The sequence below is a fragment of the Oryzias latipes genome, chromosome 4 (genome assembly GCF_002234675.1).
Source record: "Oryzias latipes chromosome 4, ASM223467v1".
In the NCBI taxonomy this organism is placed as follows: Eukaryota; Metazoa; Chordata; class Actinopteri; order Beloniformes; family Adrianichthyidae; genus Oryzias; species Oryzias latipes.
In genome coordinates, this window is record NC_019862.2 from 13,436,241 (window position 1) to 13,463,194 (window position 26,954).

Here is a 26,954-nt window from a genome sequence, read left to right on the forward strand (position 1 = left end):
CACCGGCTTTTGTGGTCCAGCCCATTGGAGTGTACATTAGCCAATCATCTTCGGCGGTGGACGGAGCGTTCAGTTTTCACCTGCTGTCACAACCACAGGGAAGTCGATGTCGGGCTGCCTCCAACCTTTTATTTCTCTGGCTGTCGCGGACGTTTAAGAAGACAGCAATATTCCAGAAAGGTAAATATTAACAGATTTATACCTATTAGCTTAGTATTCTGATTTTATATTTGGAGTGAACACACGAAGCATTACCTACATCCTGTAGGTGCTACAATGAAGCTAACATTAATTCAGAAGAATGGACTTGTTTTTCCACTTTCAGCTAAGAAAAAAGTTGTTTTTTCTGAACTTCCTGTCATGATTTTATGTCCAACTGGTATGAGACCACTTTACACTGTATTGTTTTAATATTTTTGTGTGCTCTGAATTAGATATTTGTTTAATTATTACTTAGTTTTGGTAGTGTAAAGGTATGTGCATTATTATTATTATTATTATTGTGATATTTTCCCTGATCGGGTTCAGTGCTTTATGGTTTTTATACTGTAAGGAAAAACAAAAACAAGCCGTGTCTGATAAAAATAATTAAAGAACACAGCAAGGGAAGGTTTAAAGGCTGAAAATAAAGAAGTGTGTCCCTGCATGCAATCAATGCCTCAGTGCATTGTGTTTTAATGAAACTGTTTTTAGGGGATCCCTATAACTTGGCAGAGTCTCCTCGCCTGTTTATTTACCAGAGCTAAAAGAATCTGCCTTAGGAGGCCCTGACAGAGCAGAAGTAACCGGCTCAAAGGGAAACAGGTAAGCTGTTTGGATCAGGAGGATTTTAGGATAAAGCTGAAGATTGGCTGTGCTGAGCAGATCACTGAAGACACGAAAAGGAAACTTTTACTCACTATACACACTAAAAAAAAAGACTCAGGATAGGTTAACTTCCTTTTTTTTTTGTTAAATAGAAAGTTTACTTTTGGTTTAAATCTTTTTTCTTATACTTTTTTTTACTGCAACCCAGCCTAGTCCTTCACAAAAAGTTTTCAAATATTTGTTTTAATGACCGATTGAATTTTAACAACACAAAACAAATAATTTTGTTTTGTGTTATTATTATTTTATTTTTTTTGTATCTCTTGTTGATTACATTTTGCTTAGTTTGTCTTCTTGTTTTTTCCATTGACAGTATTCCAGAAGTTGTAAAGGGTTCAAGGATGACGAAACAGAGAGGATGGTAAAAAGCTGCAAATACCTTCGGCCTTAATTTGAAAGGGGACGCATATCCTGTTTGTACCTGAAAGCGATGGGGTTTTTCCATCAACTGTATCTCCTGCTGTGGAAAAACGTCACTTACCGCAGAAGAAACAAGGTACCTACACTGCAGACACAACTCGGAAAGAAAATCGGCTACAATAAGTTTGCTTTTCTTCTGTCCTACAAATGCTTCCCATGTTATTGTCCTGCACAGATTCAACTGATCATTGAGTTAGCCTGGCCACTCTTCCTTTTTCTCATCCTCATCGCTGTTCGTCAATCACACCCCCCTTACAAACAAGGCCAATGTGAGTCATATTTCAAAATCTGTCTTTTTGTTTGTGTTATAAAAGGTAAACTAACAGACACACTTGTCTCAATTTCTCCATTCGTTGTGCTTTTCCTTGTTTTAAAAACTCCTGCTCTTTCATTTGGTGAAATGACGTAAACAAAAAAGGTCAGATAGTCTGTGTTTTAGCTGCAGGATAAAGACACATTTTGATAGTTTTATCTGAGTGGAGCAAGTCATTACTAAGAAAATGACATCAGACAGGAAAAGAATGATGTGTGCTATCAGATATATTTTTAACTATAGATAAATGTGCTAAGTACGCATCATAAGCGTCATTGTAATCTAAAAAAAATGGTAAATGGCGTATACTTATAAAGCGCTTTCTTCCTTCTTTCGAAGGCCCAAAGCGCTTTACAGTCACAGTCCCATTCACCCATGCACACACACATTCACTCACACATTCACACACTGGCGGGGGCTCCGCTGCCAAACACTGGCGCCAACCTCCCACCAGAGGCAAGGTGGGGTTCAGTGTCTTGCCCAAGGACATTTCGACACATGGGCGTGCAAGGCCCATCAATCATGGGTCGACCGCCCTACCGCTGCACCATGGCCGCCCACCAAAAAGATTGAGTCAATATGTTTATAAGAGAAGTAAAACAGGTTGATCAGTTTATCTAAATAAAAGTACACCAAACATACAAATTCTAAAATAGCTAAATGTTTCTGAAGGAATTTTATCATTTTTCTTTTCATTTTTCAAACAGTAAAAAATGTTTAATGTTTGGAAAAAACTTTGCAAAAGCAAATGTTCTGAAAGAGCGTTACTATTTATCTAAAGGGTTTGAATTTTGTTAAAAATGTGAGGGAGGTGCTACAGAGTATGCATAATTTGAAAAAAAAGTTTTAACCTATTGTGCTAACTTTGGATGCTTTGCTTTCCTCCATTATTAGGTCATTTCCCAAACAAAGCTCTGCCGTCAGCAGGCACGCTGCCCTGGATCCAAAGCATCGTCTGCAACGTCAACAACCCCTGCTTCCGCAGCCCGACGCCGGGGGAGACGCCAGGCGTAGCTGGGAACTTCAACAACTCCCTGTAGGTGGAATTTGAGACAAGGTTGTCTGTACTGAAGGATTTTATTTATCATTTACAAGATGCACTTCGCCATTAGAAAAATAAAGTTCTGTCAGAGGTTTGAGACCAAATATTTTAAGAGACTCCAATACGATCCAATGCACTTTTGTATCCTTAAACTGCTTATTTACAACCAGACTAAATCATCTGTTAATTCCAAAAAGTCTTATTGTTGTTGGAATTTATAACATGGAAGTAGCTATCTATGTTTTTTTAATTCTTTGTAGTACTTTACATACTAAAATAACTACAAGCTAGCTTATTCAAAGGTAAATTCCTGTGATTTGAGTTCTTAACATGCAGCAGTGGAATATGATGCATATATATATATATATATATATATATATATTTTTTTTTAAACAACACTCTTCTTGTGCCTCTTCTCCAGATTGTCGCGTGTGTTCATGGACGCTCAGGCTCTCCTGTTGGGCCGTGGAAACCAGAGTTACACTGCCTTTCAGGACCTGATGGAGAGCGTTCGGCTGCTTGGAACGAGATTTGAGTCATCGCCAAGTAAGTTTGATCTTTTATTTATTTTAATTCCCTCAAGGACACCGTTCAATAGATTAAAAATAAAGAAAGATACAAGAGACAGTACCAATGCTGTTCAAAACTAAAAGAAGTGCACTAACAGCCACAAACAGTGAATGCCATGTGCAAAATGTAAAGGGTAAACAATATAGACCATTAACAATCACAAGTTAAAGTGAAGCTTATTTAAACAAGTTTTAAACTTAGATCCTAATATTTAGTCAAGTAAATAGAAGAGGATGACTTTTAGGTAATAAATCATGATAACTTTCAGTGTTTTAAACTGTAAATGAGGCTTTTAGTATTTTTAAGCCCTGGTCTGACAGCAGGTTGCTGGTTTGAGCCTAGGCACAGTCCTGAGTGAACCTCTCTGGTCTTTCTCCCACACAAAAAAATATATTTCATTTTCCCTAGAGCTAAGTCGTTTTACTGTCAACAAAAAGTAGCCTTGAAATGTCAGGAGATGCATCCAGAGGATGATAATGCATGTAGAACTTTTTAGTAACCTGTGTTCTCTGAGTTCACCTGGATGCAGCAGTAGGTAGAAATTCTGAGCACAAAAGCATCAGCCACTCTCACACATTATAGTTTACCCTCTTCCTGTTGTAGCTGTATCAGGTTACATGACTGCTCTTGCCAGACAAATAGACCAATACAAAGAGGTTAGTGTGTGTGTTTGTGTCTGCATGAATTTGTTTTATCATAGGGGAGAATTTAAATCCGTTGTGGAGTTTGGCATTTGTCAGATTCCACTGAGGTATGACATGTTTATTGCTCTTTGTTAGGGTTTTTAAGTGAATAAATATTTCATCAATTATTGTGTATAAGAAAAAAAATATAACTCATTTTTTGATTGATCATATAAATCAATAAACCTGCAGGTCCAATCAAAAGTTTGGAAATGTTCCCTTTAAATTAAAGAGTCTGGTTGCTCTTGAGCATTTGTCCAGGCTTTAATAATCAATAGTTTTTTTTTATCGTAGCAGTTGCTTTTATTTGGTGAATGTCATGTTTAAGTTCACTGTGCTAATTTTCTGTTTTTCTTTCTACTGTAGCTGTCCCACTTAAAGACTGCCTGGTAGCCAATGAGACAGTTTCCACCTTTCTGCTCACTAATGGCAGCCTGTCATCTGAAACTGTGGATCGGCTGATGAACGCTCATCTTAATATTCAGGTCATTTGTTGTTTATTAAACAGCAATGTGTTGGAGTATCTAAAGCACTGAGAAGTAGACTTTTGCAATGCAGTACTAATTTGATCGTTTTACACAAATTAATGGTGTTAATATGCTTGTTATACCAGTTTAACCCTGAAAATTAGGACTGAATCATTTGAGAATTTAACCTGGTCAGTTGCTTCATGTTCTCCCAAAATTTATTACATGTCTACTAAAAATGCTTAAGTCATCTGTACGATTTAGCATAACCTCCTCAGATTCTTTTTAATTTGACAACAGCATACGGTACTAAATGCAACTTCAGAAGAATAACAAAAGAGCAATTTCTGACTACCTTAAAATTAAGAAATATTGATTTGCCACTGACAACAGCAGATAAATGTAAACGTTTTTAAGGAAAAGTATTCGCCTTCTGCTCTTTTCTGAAAATTTCATAACGACATTCCAACACCAATTTTCTTTCATTCTTTTTTTTATGAATTATTTAAGAATGTGTTCTACTATAGTAGGACCCAGATTAAGGCAAACTTTAACACAAATACAAAGAATTCTAGCTAAAGCACTTTAGATAGAAAGTGGAGTAGGAGATGTCATTTTTTTTTTGCTTCTTGTTATTCTTTTAAGTACCCTGGCTCTTACAAATATAGAAAATGGGTTCCTGTGCTTGCAGGTTGCTCGGACTGCAGCCCAGATGCCTCTTAAGGATGTAGTGTGCAATGGTAGTTTGCTAGAAAAAATGCTGTCTGTAGAAGGTGGAGCGACCAACATGACTGATCTTCAAACTCAGCTGTGCAACCTCCCAGCAGAGGTCCTGAAGGAGGCTGAAAGCCTCTTCTTCAGCCAGCTTGACTTGACCAAATTTATAACGGTAAGTACTGATTTGATTGATGTGGAGTTCTTAAAAAAAATAAAATCCAAAATCTAATCAAATTCAGACTTCTCAGAAAAACTAGAAATACTCTCATCTCAGATTATGCCGGATCTTACATATATTTAGAAAAATAGCATACTACTGCGTTCTATCTGTTACCGGCGAACTCAGATGTTTGGATAAAATTTCCATTATAAGTTATGTATTGCATAATATTTTTTTAAATGGTAACAAATATCAGTAGAAAAAGGATGACTAAAGGATGTGGTGACAGATTGAGCCGACTGGAATTCAGTGTTTAAGTCTGTGGGATCCCGAAACCCCCAACTCAGGGAGTTGCTGGAACATTAAATTTAATATTCTAGAATCAAGATTCAACAATTATCCGAATATCAAAAGATTTAACCCAACGTAGACCCAATTGAATTGCATCCAAGTCCAGTTACTTTGCTTACAAACCAGCTTTCATCAGGAAGTTCTGTGTTTACCACTTGGTTTAAAAATCCAAATTGTTACTTAGCATCAGATTCTTTGTTTAGCAATACTCAGATGTTTAAACTTTTCATTTGAGAGGCCACTTTTAATGTGGAGAGTTAAGAAAGAAAGAAAGTTGATTTTTGAATATAGATTTTTTCCTTCTTGATATACATTTCTAATGTAGTTTAATTATCTCCCTGACAGAGAGAACTTGTCGTGTCCAACGCTGAAGATCTTCGAGTCATGAGTCAGGCAATCAGCACCATTTCCCAGGACCTGACCGTACTAACAGACAGTGTAAGAAGTTATCCAGTACCTTTCTGCTTATACATTTTTATTGGAATATAGACTTTAAATGGCTGTAACCCACTGTAAACCTGTTTGACAACTGTTTATGGTGGCAAAATGAGATGAATCCTATTTTATATATTTTCTAATCATCTTCTTATTTTTTTTGCTCTTTTTTCCATAACCTTAAACCCTTCAACAGATCTCCTCCCTATCCAGTTTTACAGAAGTCAGTCAAGCCCTCAGTTTTCTCACTCCTGAAAGCAACACAGCAGAAGGAGAACGTTTCAGTGCTTTTTCAAAGATCATGTGTGGTCACCCAGAGATGGGCGGTGAACGTATCCCATCGTTTAACTGGTATGAAGACAACGACTTTAAGTCTTTATTGGGCAAAGACGCAATAGAGGATGCAAATCTGGGCCTTTCTAACACCACCAGTAAGAGACTTCCCATCTTTGACCTTTATGTTACTTTGAAAAAATAATTTGCCTTTTATGATAACCAAATTTATTTTTCAGCTTTAGGATGGATGGTAGTTCAAGCTTTTAAAGCTTTTTAAGCCCACATATACCACAGACATAAACCAGTATTGTTTTTTGTAATTAAAAGCGCTTGTTTTTAGCACATTCTCAGTTGGATATTAGCGGCTTGCTGTATATTTAAAGAGAATAAGCTGAAAATTTAAAGACAGCTTTGTAATCCCTGTGATTTCTAAATTCATGAAGAAAATGACCAAATTAAGAGAGTTTATGCCGTCTGCTCCTTTTCTGCTGCAGCTCCTTTCTGCAGGAGTTTGATTCACCAGTTGGAGTCCGACCCTCGTTCTCGAATCGTGTGGCGAGGAATCAAACCGCTGTTTGTGGGGAAACTGCTGTATGCACCAGACACTCCTGCAGTGAAAGAAGTCATGAAAGAGGTATTATTGTCTTTCCCAGAGTGAACATTTAATTAGCCATGCATTTTTCCTTTTTTTTTGTGTAAGGGGGTTAAATTAATTGGGATTTAGAAGGTGCAACATCAGTTTATATCGTCCATGGATCAATTTTCATTTAAAGCAAGTTTTTGTATTTTTCTATGTTAGTTTGTAAAATCAGAACCTGTTAAAATGTCTATTAAAGCTTTAAGCTTTACCTTTGATCGGTTTATGTCTACATTATTTTCTCAGCCAAAAGTTATTTTTTAAGAAAGTTTAAAAATAGTTTTGTTTTATTATTGAATTGTGTTTAGTTGCCAAATCAAATCAAATTGTTGTTGTGTAAATGTATATCGTATTGGTTTAGGAATTTGGTAATGAGACCCAGCTCTAGTTTATGACTTTGGCGATTTTTTGTTTTTTTCCTTAGGTCTGGCTTTGAACAATTTTCTTTCTAATCAAAGAGAACACGTGTATTGATTCCACTGTAGAAATATGCTCCAAAACACCCCCCCCCCCAAAAAAAAAAAAAAAAAAGAAGAGCTGCATGCTTTATGGGTTCAAAGTTTAAAATAATTTCATTTCTGAAGGTAAACAAAACTTTTGAGGATCTGCAAGTTCTGCAGGATGTGGATGAAGCCTGGATGGAGGTGGGACCGGAAATCAAGACCTACATGGAAACAAGTTCAGACATTCGTCTTCTGCGGGTTTGACTCTCCCTTTGCTCTCCCACTGCACATGTTTTGTGTTTTCTTACACATCATTTACTTTGTTTATTCTAATGTGCAACAGGATTTGTTGAGGCGTCCAGAGGTCGCGGTACTGGTGAACATGCGTCTGGAAAACACGCCTTGGACGGCCTCTCAGATCGCTCATTTCTTGTCTACACCTTCACCAAACGCTGAAAGAAAACCAGGTCATCCAGTGACCTGGTTGGACCTCTACAATGACTTCAGCCATGTGACCAACACTGTGGCACAAGTCACTAAGGTTAACCTTCTTTTATGTGCAGCCAGAATTTTTTTTTTTTGCTTTTCTAAAAACGTTAAGTACATTGTTAAAGCATTATAGTGTAAGAATAGTGTAAGAAGTTTATTTATTTATTTATTTTACATTAAAATCTAAAATCTTTATCTTTTACCATTATTTCATAATTTATTTTATGAAAAAACCTGAATGAATATTGAGTTCCCAAAGAAAAATTGCTTAAGAAACTACCCTTTTGCTCTCCCTCAGTGCATCTCCCTGGATAAATTGGAGGGGTTGGAGTCTGAGGCAAAGCTGATCGACAGAGCTCTGGAGCTGCTGGACAACAGGCAGTTTTGGGGAGGTGTCCTTTTCCTGTTGCCAAATTCCTCCACAACTGAGTTGCCGCCACATGTCTCCTACAAGATCCGAATGGACATTGATAATGTGGCTCGAACCAATAAGATCAAGGACAAGTACTGATGATATCTCTGTTTTATGTTTTGTTTTTTTCAAAATGATACATCATTTGTAAAAAATGTTCATTTTTTTCTTATAACTTTGATGCAATGAGATTAAATAATTTCTGTACGATAAAATCCTGAAATATTATCTAAAAAATCAAAATTTCAATGAGCTGTAATGGTTTAAACCAGCAGCAAACCCTTTTTTGTACTTTTTTCTTTTAAATGAGCTATTTTCCCTGTTTGCCCTTCAGCTTTTGGGATCCTGGCCCTGCCGCTGAACCATTTAGTGACCTGCGCTACATTTGGGGGGGATTTGTTTACATCCAAGATCTGGTGGAAAGAGCTCTGAACCAGGTGTTAACTGGAATAAAACAAACGACGGGTATCTACATCCAGCAGATGCCCTACCCCTGTTATGTGGACGATGTGTGAGTAACAAGTGCACACAGTCACAAACTTTCACTGATCTCTTTTTACAGATCAAAACGAACAGAGATCACTGCTGCGCGTCTTAAATGGGAATTTTAGTCTTGGATGATGGGATGATTTAAGGGATTGTTACAGTTGTTAGTAGCTTTAGGATTATTTTAGAAAAGCTAAGTTAGTCATAAAAAACTTATTGGATTTGTCAATAGATTTGCTTTGATTTTTGAAAATTATAAAAGTAATTTGTAATATTAGAGTTGACTGTGTCCCAGCCGATCATCTAGCCTAAATAATGGGGACAAAGTATGTAATGTATGAAGTTTGGACATTTTAGAGATAATTTATTTGCATAAGACTTTGTGCTGCTTAGTGTATTTCAGAAATAATCCAATGAAGTAGCAGTCATAAGCAGAACTATTATTCCATTAGCTACCATTTGACAACTGGATACTTGTTGACGTTTAGCAGTAGTGTGTGGGTGCACATCTTTTTCATTTTAAAAGAGGTTTCTTACTTGTGATTTCCTGTTGTGGTGTCCAACAGGGCTCTACCTAAGATCCCCTTCAGGATGTATTCTGTAAAATCCCTGTAGTTGCGGTCATTGAGACACAAAAATTGCTAGATTTGTTCTCCAGGAAAAGAATCGGCTCATATTTAGTCCAACTCTCCCACCCATCAAAAAGAGGATGTCAAAAAATAACTAGTCTAAATGATGAAAAGATAGAAGTTATGCCCTTCTTTTTATTTTTAGGTTTAATTAGTCACTTTTCTGCTTGTAAGTTCCTCTCTAAAGAAAAAGAAAAAGAGTTGTAAAAGGAAATGGGTGTTTCCAGGACTCCAGATTGTATGTTTTTCAGGACAGAAGTTTCTTTTAGTTTCCACATTTGATTCATATCAAGTGTTGTTTATCCAGATTGGATAAAGTAAGTTATAATCTCAATTTAAGTGGCTTTAAAGCAAATTAAGTGATGGTCTTCCAGACTTCCCCATTATAGCTGCAGCTGTTGTAAAGAGTTTTTCATTGGTAGCAAATAACTCCAAGTTAGGTTTTCCTCACCAGCTTAGTTTTAGATTCTGGTTCAAATATTCCGCTTTTTCTTTGATTAAATGGTTTTGCCCACCTTAGCTTCTCTGATCTTTGTCTTAGACCCTAAAAGTGCTGTCGTTAAAGATTAGACAGGTTCTAAAATCACTTTTAGAAAATAGAAAATTCCAATTTACCCCCCTACTTTTACTGTTATTGTTTGTATTTATTTTTGCTTAATTGTGAAGCATTTTAGAAAGATAAAATTTAGCTTTTATTGGACTTATGAATGAATTGATATTGATGCTTCTACTTGCAGAGAGCTGTTGAAGAAAAGCTGTTACCAAAATGCTAGAAATGGAAACAAATAAAACCCCTCTCAGCCTTTTGAATTTAAGTCATGCATGATACATATGTTTAAACTTGTAGAAAAACCTTAAATCCAATATTTCTACCTACCAATATTAGTCCAATCCTGAATAACCCCCAGGCTCAAATTTGGCCACATTTTTTTTTTGTATGTACATTTTTTTTATTTGTTTTTTATTTTATTTTCTTAGCCACTGTTGTTCACTGCTACCCAAAATAAAAAAACAAAACAAAGCAATTGCTATAATTTTGTCAAATTACCTTTAAGCAGAAGAAAATTGTTCTCAGTCAGATCACATGACACATGAGGCTTCTGTAAGATTTCTCCAGTATCTGTGCTGCTGCTCATGAATAGAATTTCTTATTTTCCATTCAGTTTTCTGCGGGTGCTGAACCGCTCTCTGCCGCTCTTCATGACCCTGGCCTGGATCTACTCAGTGGCAATGATCACCAAATCTATTGTGTATGAGAAGGAAGCCAGGCTGAAGGAAACCATGAGGATTATGGGTCTGAGTTCAGGAACACTGTGGTTCAGCTGGTTCATCAGCAGTCTGATTCCTTTCCTAATTTCAGCAGCACTCCTCATTGGTCTGCTCAAGGTGAGATTACTTTTTGAGTAAATTTACTAATTGAATACTTCAAACTCAGACTGTAACATCATTGCATGTAACAGTTTCGTTGATTGTCTTTTCCTTTTTTTTTCAGTGGGGTAACATATTGCCATATAGCGATCCAGCTGTCGTCTTCTTTTTCCTCATGGCGTTTGCCACTGCAACCATCATGCAGTGCTTTCTGATCAGCACGTTCTTCTGCAAGGCCAACCTGGCTTCTGCCTGTGGAGGACTCATCTACTTCAGCCTCTACCTGCCTTACGCACTCTTCACCGCCTGGAGGGACCACCTCAACTCCACACACCGAATCTTAGCAGTGAGAGAGATAATAATCCACCAATAGAACTGCATATTTTCACCTTTTATTGTGAAAATCTATTTCTGTCTGGGCATGTTTTTTTTTCTCAGAGAATTTTTAGCTCCTAAGGAGATTTTGAAAGAGATAGAAATGTTTAACAGCTCGTACTAAACTTTTTTCCGTCAGAGTTTCCTGTCCCCTGTGGCCTTTGGCTTTGGCTGTGAATATTTTGCACAATATGAAGAGCAGGGTCTTGGCATCCAGTGGTTTAACCTGCAGAGCAGCCCTGTGGAAGGAGACTCGTACAGCTTCACCACCTCCATCATCATGCTCTATGTGGATGCCTTCATCTATGCCCTCGCAGCCTGGTACATCGAAGCCGTTTTTCCTGGTATGACAACTGGATTGTTGTCTTTATTATTTGAAAAATTCACACTTTTTGAAGACTTTAGTAAAGTTTAAACTTTAATATTGAGATTTTTCAAGTTTTTGAAAATATTCTATAGATTGTAATTGAAGTTGTGTCATGCAAAAGTTAAATTTGAAATATTACAGTTTATATTTTTGCATGTTTCTGTGCAGGTGAGTTTGGGATCCCCAGGCCGTGGTATTTCATCTTTCAGCTCAACTACTGGGGGGGTGTTCCTCTTGAAGCAGGCATGCCGATCCCACCAGCTCCCACAGACCAGGATGAAGGTATAAGAAACTGAAGGATGGCTTTCTTCTTCTGATACTTTTATTAAAAAATAAGGTTGAGTAAAGAAAAAATAAAACGATATTCTAAAGCAAGTCAATTTTCACAGAAAAAATGCTAAATCAGCTTTTAAAAGCTGTATTTGTTAGGAATGAAAATAGCTTCTATGCTAGACTTTTTAGTCAGGAATGTATCATTTTGTGATGATGAAATGAATGAAACTTTAAACTTAGTTCAGTATAAATCACTAATTATGGGAAATTGTTTTTTTCATGACCAAATAAATCTAGTTTAATTATGGAATTTTGACCATTAGATTATTTTCTAATTTAATTCTGTAGAATGGGTAAAACTTTCAAATTATTAGCTTGTAAAGTTTAGCAGTGATACCTATAACTAATAACTCAATTTTAACTAACTTAATAATTTAGCTAAAACATATTAAGCAGGCAGTAATGTTGTTGAATTAAAAAAAGGGAAAACAAATACTTTAACTCAATCTTCTTAGCAATTATGAGGCTGAACAGGCTGTTATATAAGCCCAAGCTTAACGTTAAATCCAGGTAACAAGCTGAGACTGTAAGCTTATTAATTAACATGCGTTGAGAAAACAATACTCCAAAAAATTAGTTTGAGAACAACTTAAATTATTCATTCCAGTAATTTTACATTATTTTAGAAATAATTGCTTGTTTTTAATGTTACTTGGTCTGACTGTATTTGTCTATTCAACACAATGTAGGTCAGGTTTTAATCACCAGTACTTTAAATCCCTTTTCCTCTGTTTCTTTTTTTTTTTTTTACTAGATAACATTGAGGCAGAACCCAGTAACATGACTCTGGGTGTGAACATCAGAAATCTGGTCAAAATCTACAAAAAGGGAGGGAAACTTGCTGTCAACCATCTGAACCTGAAGTTCTTCGAAGGCCAGATCACATCTTTTCTTGGTCACAACGGAGCTGGGAAAACCACCACCATGTAAGAAATCCCCTGGAGTTCAAACTTTAAATTATTATACATAGGGGACATTTTGAGCCTCTGCCGGCTCTAATGGACTCGTGATCATAGTTTAAGATTATACATCAACCTAAAACTTGTCTTTATTTGTTAGCTCTGTCCTGACTGGCCTCTTCCCGCCCACCTCTGGGACTGTGTACATCAAGGGCCTGGACATCCGCTACGACATGGACATCATCAGGAACACGCTGGGAGTTTGCCCTCAGCACAATGTCCTGTTTGACATGTAAGGCCCAGGTTCCCTGTAAAAAGCTTCAGCAGAGAAGAAACACTAACGAAACCTGTCCATCAATTTCATCCCCTTGTTTGAACTCTTAGACACTTAAGTGGTGCACATTAGCTCCTTAATGACTAAACGACTGGACTTGAAATCTACAGTGTTTTCTGAGGTTACAAACCGACAGAAAAACAGCACACAATGCAATATTATCTTTTTGTGGAGCTTCAGAAACACACCTGAAGAAGACAGCTCAGTTTTCATTTCTAGTCTGGCAGAATTTGACAGGATTTGTGAAAAATACATGGTGTAGAGAAAAAAACGTCAATACTTGCAACTGTTTTTAAGGATTTAAATAAAATCAATTGAGTAGATCTGTGTTGCAACTAAATAAACTTCTACCAAATTTCCTGTGATTATTTTGTGTAAATGTGTGTTAAATGATTAATTTTGTCTGAATCGGATGTTTTCATCTCCACATCTGTTTTCCAGACTCACAGTGGAGGAACATGTGTGGTTTTACGGATGTCTGAAGGGTTTGTCTGAGGAAAAGGTGAAGGCTGAGCTTGACAACTTGCTGGAAGATGTCGGCCTGTTGCACAAGCGGCACGAGCAGACTAAAAACCTCTCTGGTAAAAACCACAAATTGTAAAACTTCAATAAAAAATGTCAGATTGTGTCCTTTTCCTTTATTTGTATGTGCTTATCTGTCAGGTGGCATGCAGAGGAAGTTGTCTGTGGCAATAGCGTTTGTTGGAGGCTCCAAAGTGGTGGTTTTGGACGAGCCCACAGCTGGTGTCGACCCGTACTCCCGTAGAGGGATCTGGGATCTGCTCCTGAAATACCGCAAAGGTATTTATCAAATCTCACAAAATGTCTTTGATCTTAAAAATTTAAGAGAGGAAAAAACACTACAAACCTTCTTTCTTAATCAGGCCGAACCATCATCTTGTCCACTCACTACATGGACGAGGCAGAGCTGCTGGGGGACCGGATCGCCATCATTTCCAAGGGGAAGCTATGCTGCTGCGGATCACCACTCTTCCTCAAGTCCCAGCTGGGTTCTGGCTACTACCTGACTGTGGTGAAGAGGGAGGAAACAAACCCCAACACTCCCAGTGGCTCGAGTTTCTCCACCAGCACCAGCATAATTACCAACAAACTGCCTCACGCCAAGGTTTTCTACTCATTCTATTAAAATTCAGAAAAAATGAGATGTTGGAAAAAGTTTGGGCAGCTTACATTTTCGGTTTTAGGAAGAATCTTGACCTTAAGTGTTCATATTTGGACAAAAACCGTATTAAAGTAATAGTTTGCTGTCATCTGTGCAATCTGTGTGTCCAGGACTCTGAATCCTCTCTGAGTGAAGACACTGGACTGGGAAGTGATGAGAGCAGCTCATGTAAGTGTCCACTTCACCAAGCAAAAGAAACATTTCAGTGAAGAGCTTCAAGTTAAATGCAAGACATGCTTCTTCTGTTCCAGGTGTAGCAGCCCTGCTTGCTCTGGTGCAGCAGCACATCCCTAGTGCGAGTTTAGTAGAGGAGTCCAGACGAGAGGCGGTGATTAACCTGCCGCAGAAAGCTGCCAAGGACGGCAGCCTGGCGATCTTCTTATCTAAACTGGACCAGCGGCTTCCTGAGTTGGGCATCAGCAGCTATGGCCTGTCGGACAGCACACTGGAGGAGGTGGGTTTCAGTTATTTTCTGGTTATGAGATGAGGGCAAATCCAAGAATAGAATGCAAATTCAGTCACTCTTTGGAAATGCATGATAAAATTACAAGCTGCAAAGATAAACAGTACGAATGAAGACAGAGATGGATATTCTTTCAAACGTTTACAGGTATCTATTGTTTTTTTTAAATTAATTAACCGATACAAGAGTGAGGGAGTGAAATTCAAATTACCATCTTGCTTTGTTAAGTGGCATTTTATTCCCAAACGAATACTAGGATCTAGTTTCTTGTTTTTGAAACAATTATGTGGAGTTTGCTTACATTATGCTTGGTTGAAATGATTATGAGGTGCAAAAGTTACATCCAGGTTGTATCTATGCAGGTTAATTCTCTGCAGACTTGCATATAATAATCTCACAGTTTACTTAAAAGACCCACTCCAATGAAAATTGGGTTTTTGGTGTTTTTTTAACACATTCTTGCAGCATTTTACTATGAAGGAGGGTCCATATAAGGAAAATTTAGCTTAAAACTGCATTTTTGGGCACCGGTATTTCTTTATTCAAATTGTCAAAAAAATCAAAAGCCTGTAGCTGTGACATAGAAAATACAAGGCTACAAGCCTGCAGATTGACTATAGACTATAGACGATTAAATCCAGGTATGAGTTTGTTTTCCTCCTCTGAGCTGGCATCTGGCTCAAAATCGTACAGCTGGATAGCTTCGATGTTACTCGCCATTTTTGTTGCATTGGTAATGTTAGGTTGGGGTTGTGAGGGGCTGTAAGCTAGCAGGAGAGCTATAGAGAAAGTATGTCCTAGAAAATGACACGGGTTTTGGCTAAAAGCGGCATAATCATAATTAAGACGATTGAAAACACTTTTGAAGTAGCTCAAAAAAATGATTGAAGTTGGACTTAAAGCTTGTGTACTGCACAGTCACACACCAGGGTCTTATCGGGAGGATATTTGCGGAGCAGCCATGCTCATAATGGGCTTAATAGGTTTCCTCCGTGTCAATTAGCTGTCCACTCTTTACTCGTTTGACCTCAGCATAAAGCTGTCGGTGCTTTTTTTTACTGCCACCTGCTGTCAGGACTTTTATCTGTTTGAATCCAGAATGTAAAGAGAAAGTCCTCCAGTTTGAAGCTGTTCTTTAATATCAGGGGACAAAAATCATTAAGGAACCATCAGCATTTTATCATCATAAATTCCAGATCTTTCTGCGAGTGGCTGAAGAAACTGGCGTGGACGCAGAGCCGGAGCAGGAGGAATTATCGCCAAACAGCCAGCAGCCGTCGGGGGAGAGGGTAGAGGAGCAGCCAGCTGAGCAACCTGAGCCAGGTGGGCGCACACTCTCACTTGAGCACCCATCACTTTTCATGTTCAGTCAGTCTTTTGTCTCAACTGTCATTGTAACTGTTTCCATAATGCTGCCAGGAAAGAAAAGACGCCGTAAAAAAGGTACCCTCGGTTCACCTGAGCAGGCATCAGATATAAACAGTCTTCCTTTTGAAAAAGGAAATTACATCGTTCAAAATTGAAAGAGTTCTAAGAAGAAGTCTATTTAGTGTGTGTTAGTCTGAGTAAAGTTCCTGTCATCTATCACATGTATCCGCCCAAATCCCACACTGTGTTGTTCTGCTTGCAGAGCCTTTAGAGACAGATCTGCTGAGTGGAGATTGCAGAGGAGGAGAGCCTCTGTCAGGCTCGTGGCTGATGTGGCAGCAGCTGAAGGCTCTCTTCATCAAACGCTGGCTCTACGCTCGAAGGAGCCGCAGAGGATTCTTCGCTCAGGTTAGACCCCGAGATCTAAAGCTGCATGTTTACAGAGAATAATGTTCCTAACAGTGCTCCATTAATATGTTGTCAGTCTTGAACTCATTTAAATAAATCGAATCACACAAATATGTACATTCTTTCAGATTGTTCTTCCTGCTCTGTTTGTCCTGGTCGCCTTGCTCTTCAGCCTCATTGTTCCTCCTTTTGGGAGGTACCCTTCCGTTGAGTTACAACCCTGGATGTACGGCGAGCAGTACACCTTCTTTAGGTAAGCCAGCCAGAGGGAATCATTCGCAAACCTTTTCCCTTCATAGTTACCTAGATAATGACTGTTAATCGTTTTTATACAGCAACGATGCTCCTGGAAACCCAGCCATGGAGAACCTGCTTGAGGCTTTGCTGGACCAGCCAGGTTTTGGAACTAAGTGTATGGAAAAGGAAGAAGGGAACAACACGTAGGATGGTTTAAGCTCTTTGGTTTTGTGTAAAGTGGTACAAGATGACATAATTTCATGGATTTTGCTTAATTTGGGTTTTCCCACCTTGGTCACTTTGTGATTGGAAAAAAATGACAACTAGGAAAAACCACATATTAGCAAATGTGTCCTCATTTTGAATCTTTTGAGGGTGATTCATAAACTCTTCTGCAGGAGCTGCGAAGTCGAGGGGGGTGGTCAGTTCAGGAGACCCCAGGTGTCATTTTCCATGTGGCAGATGTTCAGCAAAGGAAACTGGAGCAAAGAAAGACCCTCGCCTGAATGTCAGTGCAGCACGGAGGATGTCTCTCGGATGCTGCCCGAGTGTCCCGAAGGTGCAGGGGGGCTTCCACCTCCACAGGTGAGTGAAGCGACGGATCTGAGCTCATTTGATGTTAAAGCTGAGGTTACCTGTGAGCGACCTGAATGCAGATCAGACTGAACACATCCTCATGAGACATCTGATTTATGAAAGCTAATCTAAAATTCCTTTGAGATTCCAGAAAACGACCACTTTTTAATTTCTGATTCTTTGTGTTTTTGTGAGACTCAAAGTTTAGTAATGTGGCTATGATTTCATTTGTCTTTATTTTATAGATAAAGAGAGTAACTGGAGACATCCTCCAAAATCTAACCAGTTATAATGTCTCTGATTACCTGGTAAAGACATACGCACAAATTCTGAAGAAAAGGTATGCTTTTTTTCCCCATTTTTTTAATTTATTTTACCTGCTCTGGATATCTGACAAGCTAAATCAAGTTTGTGTTTGACTGTAGTTGGATTTTTTTTCTTTTTAGCTTTCAGATTAACCTTCCTTTGGGTTGACCCAGTCTAAATTTAAACTTGAATATGGGGCATTTAAGAGCTTCCTGAAGAAACCAAGAATGTTTCTTTTTTTTTTCTTTTAAGCTGCTTCTTTCTGCTCTTTTAGTTTTCTCCTGAACAACTGAATGTTTATAACACTTGTTGGGAGTCTGAGATAAAATAGGAGGCTAATTGGAATTTGTTCCAGACGAAATATTTAAAATTAACCAAAAGTACTGACTAACTTTTTTTGTATCATTAAGTAAACCCTGCGCAATAAAATTTTGTTTTCTCCTCACAGCCTCAAAACCAAGAAATTAGTGAATGAATTCAGGTAAAATGGAAATTGTTTGGTTAAATACTTGCAACTGAATTTTTTTCTATTATTTTAAAGTAATTTAAATGTGTTGTATAGGTATGGAGGCTTCTCTCTTGGGGGTAAAGTTACACAAACTGAAGTGGATGTTGAACATGTCGAAGACGCTGTGTCGGCTTTTAGGAGACGTTACCAAGTAACACAGGTAAAGCCAGCTCAGAAGCTTGTTTTATTAAAACCTAATTCTAACAAAAAAATTAACTCATTTCTGCTGTATGGTTGATAACAGAACAGCTCGCTTGACAGCCTGCTAAACAAACTGCCGGCATTTCTGGAGGGACTGCACAGTAAAGACAATGTCAAGGTATACAGACATATTTCATTATTATTTTGCTCTGCTTTTGAAGAAAAGCCATCAGATTCAAAAATAAATGTAATTTCCCATCTTTGATCCCAGGTGTGGTTCAACAATAAAGGGTGGCACTCTATGGTGTCTTTCGTCAACGTCATGAACAATGGCCTTCTGAGAGCCAGCCTTCCACCAGGCCCAGAGAGGAGCAAACATGGCATCAGCGCCTATAATCACCCACTCAACCTCACCAAGGATCAGCTCACTGAAGTGGCCCTGTTAGTTTCCTCTTTCAGCTCTTTGTCTGATTTATATATAGATCCATGTGAAAATAGATATAAATATATTCTTTCTGCTCTTTTTTTAAACACTTTTTCTAATCAGCATGGCTACATCCGTGGACGTGTTAATCTCCACCTGTGTTATCTTCGCCATGTCCTTTGTGCCGGCCAGTTTTGTTCTTTTTCTGATCGAGGAGCGAGCCAGTAAAGCCAAACATCTGCAGTTTGTCAGTGGCGTCCAGCCACTGCTCTACTGGGTGGCCAACTTCATCTGGGACATGGTGAGTCATGAGTGTCACATCAACTGAGTTAACAGAACCGTCTCGCACATGTGCCTTTTTAATATGCTACTAAAAAGCCAGCCTTCATTTGACTCGTTTACCTAAAATTACCCCTTAAAACATACTGCCAATGTCCAAAGAGATGGATTTAATTTTCTATTTAATTTAATTCATCATTACGATATCACCTAGTGCGAAAAGCGTATCAAAAGTCAGCGAAAACTGCAATAAATGGTTACTGTAAACACACATGCTAATGCATCTCATGGCAGCTTGAAGTATTTAACTAATCAAATAGAGGCCTTTACGCATTTGACCAGTCGGGTGGGACCCCTTCATGACGTTGACCAATCAAATGGAACCTTTTTGTGTTAGATACCCGCCTCCTATGTACACGAGGATCATTTGGAGTGTAATTTAATGTACTTAAATAAACCTGTTGCAGTGAAATGGAAATGGTGTATAGGTGGTTTATTGTCATATTGTGCAGCCCTCTCTTAAACCCTTTAGTGCTTTAAATTTCCCTTTTAACTTGTCTGATCTTGACGCAGTTAAACTATGCCGTCCCGGCTGCCATGGTGGTGCTGATCTTCATCGGTTTCCAGCAGAAGTCGTACGTCTCTGAGCAAAACTTGCCCGCTCTCATCCTGCTGCTCCTCTTCTATGGGTGAGTTCAAGCAGACTTGACTGAAGTTCACCTTTTAATTCCAGCTCAGTTTGCTAATTCCATCAAGACATGTTTGACTTGCAGAATGTCCTTTTTTTCCTGCATCATTCCTGAATTCCAAAGAAAAACATTTTGGAGGGGACTTTTCTTTTCTGATAATGGATTAAATTCTTGATTTTAGGTGGTCTATAACTCCTCTGATGTACCCAGCATCCTTTGTGTTCACCGTTCCGAGCACAGCTTACGTGGTTCTCACCTCCATCAACCTCTTCATCGGCATCAACTGCAGCATGGCCACCTTTGTTCTGGAGCTGTTTGTAGATGACGTACGGTAGCAAAGTTTGTTCATTCATTAACCACAAAACAAACATGACGAACAGCACGAAAAAGCTAGAAGTTTTTCATTTGAAGACAGAAATATTACAGAAATGTGCAACAGTAGTCACCAGGCAATCTCTCGCACTTTTCTTCTTAGTAATTTGTGTTAGTAATTTGTTTATGATTTTTATCTTTACAGAATCTGAATCAAATCAACAATGTCTTGAAGAAAGTGTTTTTAATTTTCCCTCACTTCTGCTTGGGACGAGGGCTTATTGACATGGCTAAAAACCAGGCTATGGCAGACGCCTTCCACAGACTGGGTAAATCAGAGACATCTATTTTCCAAACCTCTGTTTTGTGTTCCTAAGGTTTTCCCAAAACATTTACGAGTCTTCTTGCTTTCTACGTTTGTAGTTTAGAAACCAAAATAAGTGTATTTATAGCTGTGTCACTCTGCAGGCGCTAGACCAGTTCTTGATCCTTTTCAATGGGACTTTGTTGGGAAGAACCTCTTTTGTATGGCAGCCTCAGGAGTGTTTTACTTCATCTTCACAATCCTCCTGCAATACAAGTTCTTCATTCACCTCAAGTAAGGCTGTCTCCTTCATTTTCTGCTTTTCACTAGAAAGCTTTTTATTCTTTGATCACTTTTTCACATCTGTACCTGTTGCTTTTCTAAAAAAAAAAAAAAGAAAATAGAAAAAATCTCAAATTATGAGAATTTATTGAAGTCTATCCATTCCTTTTCAATGACTTTCTACCCTGCAATCTCGCGGACACAGGACATTGATGTAAAGATTTATAAACATATGTTAGATTCATAGTTGTGATGCCCTCTCAGTGAAAATGGTGAATGTTTGTCCAGACCGTGGTGGACCGAGCCTCAGCTGCCTCCTATTGGTCCAGAGGATGAGGATGTGGCGAGGGAGCGAGCGAGGGTCATGAGTGGCAAATTTCACTCAGACATCCTCACCATGATCAACCTGAGCAAGGTGTGCAGCTGTCAACAAACAAACGTTTCTTTCTACTTCTTTAACAGTACTGTAACTGAAATGTTCTCAGCACATCATTGACATCCTTACATTCTCACCAACAGACTGAATCCCCACTTTTTCCATGAAATGTTTTTCAGGTTTATAAAGCAGGTAAAAAGCCGGCTGTGAATCGTCTTTGCCTGGGGATTCCCCCTGGTGAGGTGAGGGACTCGCAGCACTCTTTTCTGTCTGTAACTTCAATAACAATAAAAACTTTAATATCAACTTCCATTTAGTTCATACACGGATGGCATGAGCTACACTTCTTTTGTTCATGGCAGGTGCTCTTCAAAAGAAAACACTTTACTTCCTGCTAGAGCTACAACCTGACACTGCGATTAGCCAATTTTTAACTACTTTTCAACAATTTTACAACGATTCACTTTCCCAACAATTTGGTTCAATGGTGTAACATACGGTTTTATTTTAAACTCAGAAATGTGGCATCCCTAATTGCTATTGGTTACCAGAAATATTCAAAATCCTTTTGTAAAAACATCAGCAAAACATTTCATTTTGGGTTTTTGATAAAAATGTTCTACATGTACTGGTATATTATCTAACATCCAGAGTTTTTAACGTGTTATTGGGGCATTTTCTGATGATGGAGGACATATATTAAGAAAATTAACTACAAATAGCATTTGTAAGTATTTCTTTATTCCAATCTTAGTGAATCGGGAGCAGAAAAAAAAATACCTGTGGAAAAGTTTGTATTTGATACATGGAAAAAACAGTTGGTGGGCCAAAAGCTCCCTGCTCTGCTCCATTCTCTAATGAACTCCTGACGCTTTGCAGAAAGTATGTCCTAGAACAGTGTTTTTCAACCTTTTCGGAGCCACGGCACACTTTAACCTTAAAAAAAATCCCGCGGCACACCAGCATCCAAAAATTTAAAAAAAAGGAGAAACTCATAGTCTGCATTGATCTACAGCCCCTCCACAAACTCACGTGCATTTTTGAGATAATTGTTGCAGAAAAAGCTGGAAACTGCAGCTGTTTTTTTTCTAAAAGATGCAATAAAAGATAAGTTAGAAGATTTAAAAACAGTTTGATGTGTGTTCGTTGGTTTCAAGACGTTTAACAACAGATCTCCGTATGCGCTGTCACTCTCACAACCCAATGCATCATGGGAGATGTAGTGCATAAAACGGCCGGAGATCGGTTTTCGGAGCTTCATTGTTTTGTTCACTTGTTCCACGGTCTGATACCGGATTCTGTGGGAAGCTACACCGCTAAAGACGAGCTTTAGCTGCTATTTTTTTTAGAACTGAGCGACTTTACGAACTAAATCGGGACAAGGAAGTGAAGACTTTAACCACTTCTGATTGGTCAGACTGATGACATGTGATTAAGCCTTCAAGAATGATTGGTGAAGACAGTTAAAGGGACGGGACGTTTCCAAAATACAGCCGAAGGTGCAGCTGAATCGCGGTACCTTGTCAAAATGTCTTTAATAAAATAAAATAAACACAAAGAAAAAGTATTTTATGATCTTTTATATTCCTAACTCCTCAGTGTTTTATCAGGGCCTGTTTGGATGAACAGAGAGCTGAAATCATGGAGATGGTAATTGCTTTTAGATCAGTTAATGAGGACAATTTCCCACGGCACACTTGACCATCTCTCACGGCACAGTAGTGTGCCGCGGCACACTGGTTGAAAAACACTGTCCTAGAAAACACTGTTTTTATTTTGGCTAAAAATGACATAAGCCTAATTAAATTACCACTGGAAGTGCTTTTAGAATAATTTAAAAAAAAAGAGAGATTGGACTGGGTCTTAAAGTAACGAGTGACATTTATATCAAGTCATCACATCCTTTTGAATCTGTTCTTGTACGTCTGCCCTGCAGTGTTTCGGCCTGCTGGGGGTAAACGGTGCAGGAAAAACATCTACGTTTCGCATGCTGACCGGAGACACGCCCATCACACACGGAGAGGCTTTCCTGGACCGTCACAGGTACCGAAGGACTCACAGCTGCATAGTATTCAGCCTGTGCAAGCATTCGTGTGGTAGTTAAAGGGATTTTTGTGTCCTCAGTGTGTTAACAGAGATGGACCGAGTCCACCAGCTGATGGGTTACTGTCCGCAGTTTGATGCCATTAGTGACCTGTTGACGGGTCGGGAACATCTGGAGCTGTACGCTCGCCTGCGAGGAGTACCAGAAGAGTCTGTTTCAAAGGTAACTAAACACATTTGGGTTAAATCATGCTTAACAGTTTTGTTTAAACATAAAAAACTGCTCCATCAATACATTTTTTGCTTTACTGTAGGTGGCGCAGTGGGGGGTAAGAAAGCTGGGGCTGACTCAGTATGCAGAGCAGAAGGCTGGAGGCTATAGCGGAGGAAACAAGAGGAAACTCTCCACCGCCATCTCCCTCATCGGTGCTCCGCCTGTTATATTCTTGGTGAGGATGAGATGCTAAAGAGGAGAGAGGAGATGAGAAACAGAAGAACTGCCTGAAAAATATTAAGCCTTTACTATAAAGTATTTTATACTTTACTATTCATTTGCTTGTTTGTGGTTAATTACTTGTCTACTCTCAGGATGAGCCCACCACCGGCATGGACCCAAAAGCTAAAAGGTTTTTGTGGAACTGCATCCATAGTGTCACCAAAGAAGGCAAAGCTGTAGTGCTCACGTCCCACAGGTGAGATCCACCATAATCTGAGATGATCAAACACATTAAGACACAAGTGGAGTAAATTGGATGTTTTTTTTGTGTGTGCTTCCTCAGTATGGAGGAGTGTGAAGCTCTCTGCACCAGGATGGCCATTATGGTCAACGGCCAGTTTCAGTGTCTGGGGTCTGTGCAGCACCTAAAGAACAGGTGAGAGCAGATGTTGCGCAATTACACTCGATACTAAAGGCAATTAAAAATTAACATGATTAAAAAAAGAAAATTGTGTTTTTGGTGTTTTTAACATGTTCTTGCGGTATTTTTTAAACCAAAAATGGCATACTCATACTTAAGACTGCTGGGAATGCTTTTAAAGTGGATCAAACGATGATCGGAGGGGCTCTTTTAGTTGTATTTGGGCAGCATTATCAAGTATTTACTGATGTTTTTCTTTTAGGTAAGAAGTTTTACAACTCTGCAAAAGAAACCTTTTCTGTGTTTTGAAATTGTACTTAATATCTAGCAGTTAAAGCACATTTGAGCAGGTAGAAAATGCTTGATTTCTGTGTGTTAGGTTTGGGGATGGATACACAGTCATCCTGCGCTTGGCGGACACCAAATCTGACACAGAGTCGTGTCCTGTGGATGAATATATGACAAAGTCCTTTCCCAACATCGAGCTGAAGGAGCAGCACCAGAATGTCCTGCAGTACCACCTGCCATCGCACGGCTGCTCCTTGGCTTTGATCTTTGACGCGCTGGCCAACAACTGCGAGGAGCTGGGCGTGGCAGACTTCTCTGTCTCACAGACCACATTGGACCAGGTAAGGATGGTGACTCTATCTCAGGTGCCAAACTCCAGACCTGGAAAGGTCTCCACGGTTTCCAATTAACCTGCCATTGTAGCTTCTCATTGGCTAAAAAAAAAAACACCTGATCCAGGTAATCAGCAACAGGATGCCAACCCTTAAGGGCCTGGAGACTGACATCTCTAGTTTGACAGCATTTATTTAAACAAAAAGAAATGTAAAAAAAAAAGGAAATTATTTCTTAAAGCTTTTGTTGACTACAAACTCTATAAACTTTGGCTATTCCTAAAACTTATTTCTCATCATGACAGTTAAAAGCAGCAATTGTCCTCCAATTTGGTGCATAGAGGCATAAATATACTGTGACTTAGAACTTCTGTTAGCATATATACTGTGACTTAGAACTTCTGTTAGCATAATGCTGCTGAAGAAGGTTTATTTTTGGCGCGTTGTGAGTCCTATTTGCTAACATTTTTTGTAATTAGGTGCAGAAATTCCTTTCTGTGTCATTACTTTCCTGAATTTTATGATCAAATCGCTCACTCTAAACATGTTTTGTTTGCAGGTGTTCATCAGCTTCGCAAAAGATCAGACCGACGACTGTCTCACAGACGTGATCATCAGCAACGGCCTGGCACAGTCGAACTTCCCCGCTCGACTTACCTCCCCGGCTGTCCTGCCACAACCACCAGTCACTCCCACACAGCAGAGGAAATCCCCACTGCTGCCTGAAAAGTCACCTGAGATCAATTCCACTACTGCTAAAGCAAGGAGGACGAGCAGCAGCAAGTCTCACAAAGAAAAGGGCGGTAGCATCAGCATGAGCAGATTAACACAGGCGCAGAAGATGGGCAGCAGCGGGTCCAACAGCAGCAGCGGCAGCAACATTCAAGGAGAGTCCAGTAAATCTCACGGGTCCAAAAGAAAGGCAGAGAACTCGAGCAAAGATCCCTCTGCGCTCTTTATCGTGAGCAACAGCTCACAGGACAGCTCATTATAACTCCTGCAGACCAAAGACCGGAGCATGTTACTGCTCCAAGAAGTTTCATTCCATTTCTGAAACAAAGTCAGTATAAAACAAACGGTTAAGATATACGATACAATGTTATTACATTATAAAAAACGACTGTGGTGCCTTGTTCACCCTCTATCCTTTAGATCACAAATCGAACTGTTACTGAGATCTCTCCAAAGCTACCGTTTATTTATTCTGTTAAAATACTATGCAGGTTTTGGGTGATCCTCAGATCTCTCCATAGTCTTTATTTTACAGAGTGCACTTTAAAAAGAAAAAGGTCAAAAGACGTAGCTAAACGTGTGTGTTTATCAGAGTATATCAGAAAACCGATCAGCTAACAGCAATTGAAGTATGGTCACAGAAGAGTTTACAATTTCATTTACCTTTTTAAAACGGCTGTTTTTATAAATGGAATGTGTATTACATGCAAAGCTTTTTGTTTTGTTTGTGTGGGTTTATTTAGTAACCACTGCCCTGTGGGAAGAGTTTTTTTTTTGTTATTTATATTTTAAAAAATGATTTCTTTTTATAATCTTTTATGTTATTGTAGTTTTAACTATAGGGATGCAACAATTCACTTTTTTCACAATTTGGTTCAAACTTCCAGTTTCGAGTTTTGTTTCAGGTTGATAAATGGTTTGTGTATTACAAAACAACAAAAAAATTAAAATTTAAAAATTTCAAATTTTCTAGTAATTGAGTAACATTTTTCAGTTGGTTTTTGTCATGTAATGAAACAAAAATAACACATCCTTCTTTGACACTTTCAATGTAAGCATGCTGGTATGCAGTAGAGTGGCAAAGATTCGGTTCAATGGTGTAACTGCATGCCAAGCTCTTTCAATCAGGTCAAAGAAATAAGAATGACCAGAAAAACATTGCCTTTGGACAAATGTTGTTTTAACAATTTACCAAAAAAAAGCAATGCATCTGACTGCTGAATGTTTGAATGTTACTGCACTGTGATGTACTGGGACTTGTTTAAGGATTGTAATACTAGTAGCTATGGAGATGGCTTGAAACCAAGAGAATATAGAGTTTAAGGTTAAGTGGGGAGTGCTCAGATGATGGCGCTCCAGAGACGCACACCTCATACAATCAAATGCCTTCATTGGCCAAGAACTTCTTCTGCACTTTATTATTTTTAATGACTTAAAAAAAACAAAGTAAAAACTCAGTTTTTGTGGCAAAATGGAGTAAAGCCCTTCAATCTAAGATGAACTGAATGAAATTCATGATGAGTTGCGTATCTGTACTGTCTGTTCTAGAGCTATATTATCATAATTTGTGCATCCACTGGTACAAGAAAAAGTGCTCTTGAAAGAGAATAAAACATTTAGATTCCTGTTATCCTTTTTAAAAACACACTTTTGTTTGTCTGCAATAATTGAAGTCTGTTATTTTCTCACGGATTTTTGCCAGGGAAAGGAGGATCCTCTGTTTAAATGACGATTTTAAAAGTGTCCCAGTTTAAATTTAAAATGATCAAACCC

At 38.6% G+C, this 26,954-nt stretch overlaps 1 protein-coding gene across 4 annotated transcripts; it reads left to right on the forward strand.

Moving 5' to 3' along the window:
- The first annotated feature begins 68 nt into the window (after positions 1-68).
- On the forward strand, positions 69-26,826 carry LOC101162276 (ATP-binding cassette sub-family A member 1). Of its 4 annotated transcripts, none has more exons than XM_020702377.2 (51): positions 69-180; positions 694-804; positions 1,181-1,363; positions 1,463-1,556; positions 2,495-2,636; positions 3,064-3,188; positions 4,262-4,380; positions 5,054-5,251; positions 5,936-6,028; positions 6,222-6,456; positions 6,796-6,935; positions 7,523-7,639; positions 7,725-7,922; positions 8,169-8,374; positions 8,617-8,793; positions 10,561-10,783; positions 10,890-11,111; positions 11,280-11,484; positions 11,676-11,789; positions 12,595-12,766; positions 12,900-13,031; positions 13,515-13,654; positions 13,737-13,874; positions 13,958-14,199; positions 14,367-14,424; positions 14,508-14,710; positions 15,916-16,042; positions 16,139-16,162; positions 16,350-16,495; positions 16,624-16,748; positions 16,831-16,935; positions 17,131-17,317; positions 17,554-17,648; positions 18,063-18,095; positions 18,177-18,282; positions 18,367-18,441; positions 18,535-18,704; positions 18,811-18,988; positions 19,540-19,655; positions 19,837-19,981; positions 20,173-20,296; positions 20,436-20,565; positions 20,842-20,968; positions 21,109-21,171; positions 22,866-22,972; positions 23,054-23,195; positions 23,287-23,421; positions 23,561-23,664; positions 23,752-23,844; positions 24,209-24,458; positions 25,009-26,826. In XM_020702377.2, exons 3-51 carry the CDS (start codon positions 1,298-1,300, stop codon positions 25,441-25,443), a joined length of 7,101 nt encoding a protein of 2,366 aa, XP_020558036.1. In that variant the 5' UTR covers positions 69-180; positions 694-804; positions 1,181-1,297; the 3' UTR covers positions 25,444-26,826. The 4 variants fall into 4 exon arrangements, with proteins under 4 accessions (XP_020558036.1, XP_020558037.1, XP_020558039.1 ...); XM_020702378.2 differs by having other exon boundaries at positions 741-804; XM_020702380.2 differs by lacking the exon at positions 16,139-16,162.
- The last annotated feature ends 128 nt before the right edge of the window (positions 26,827-26,954 follow it).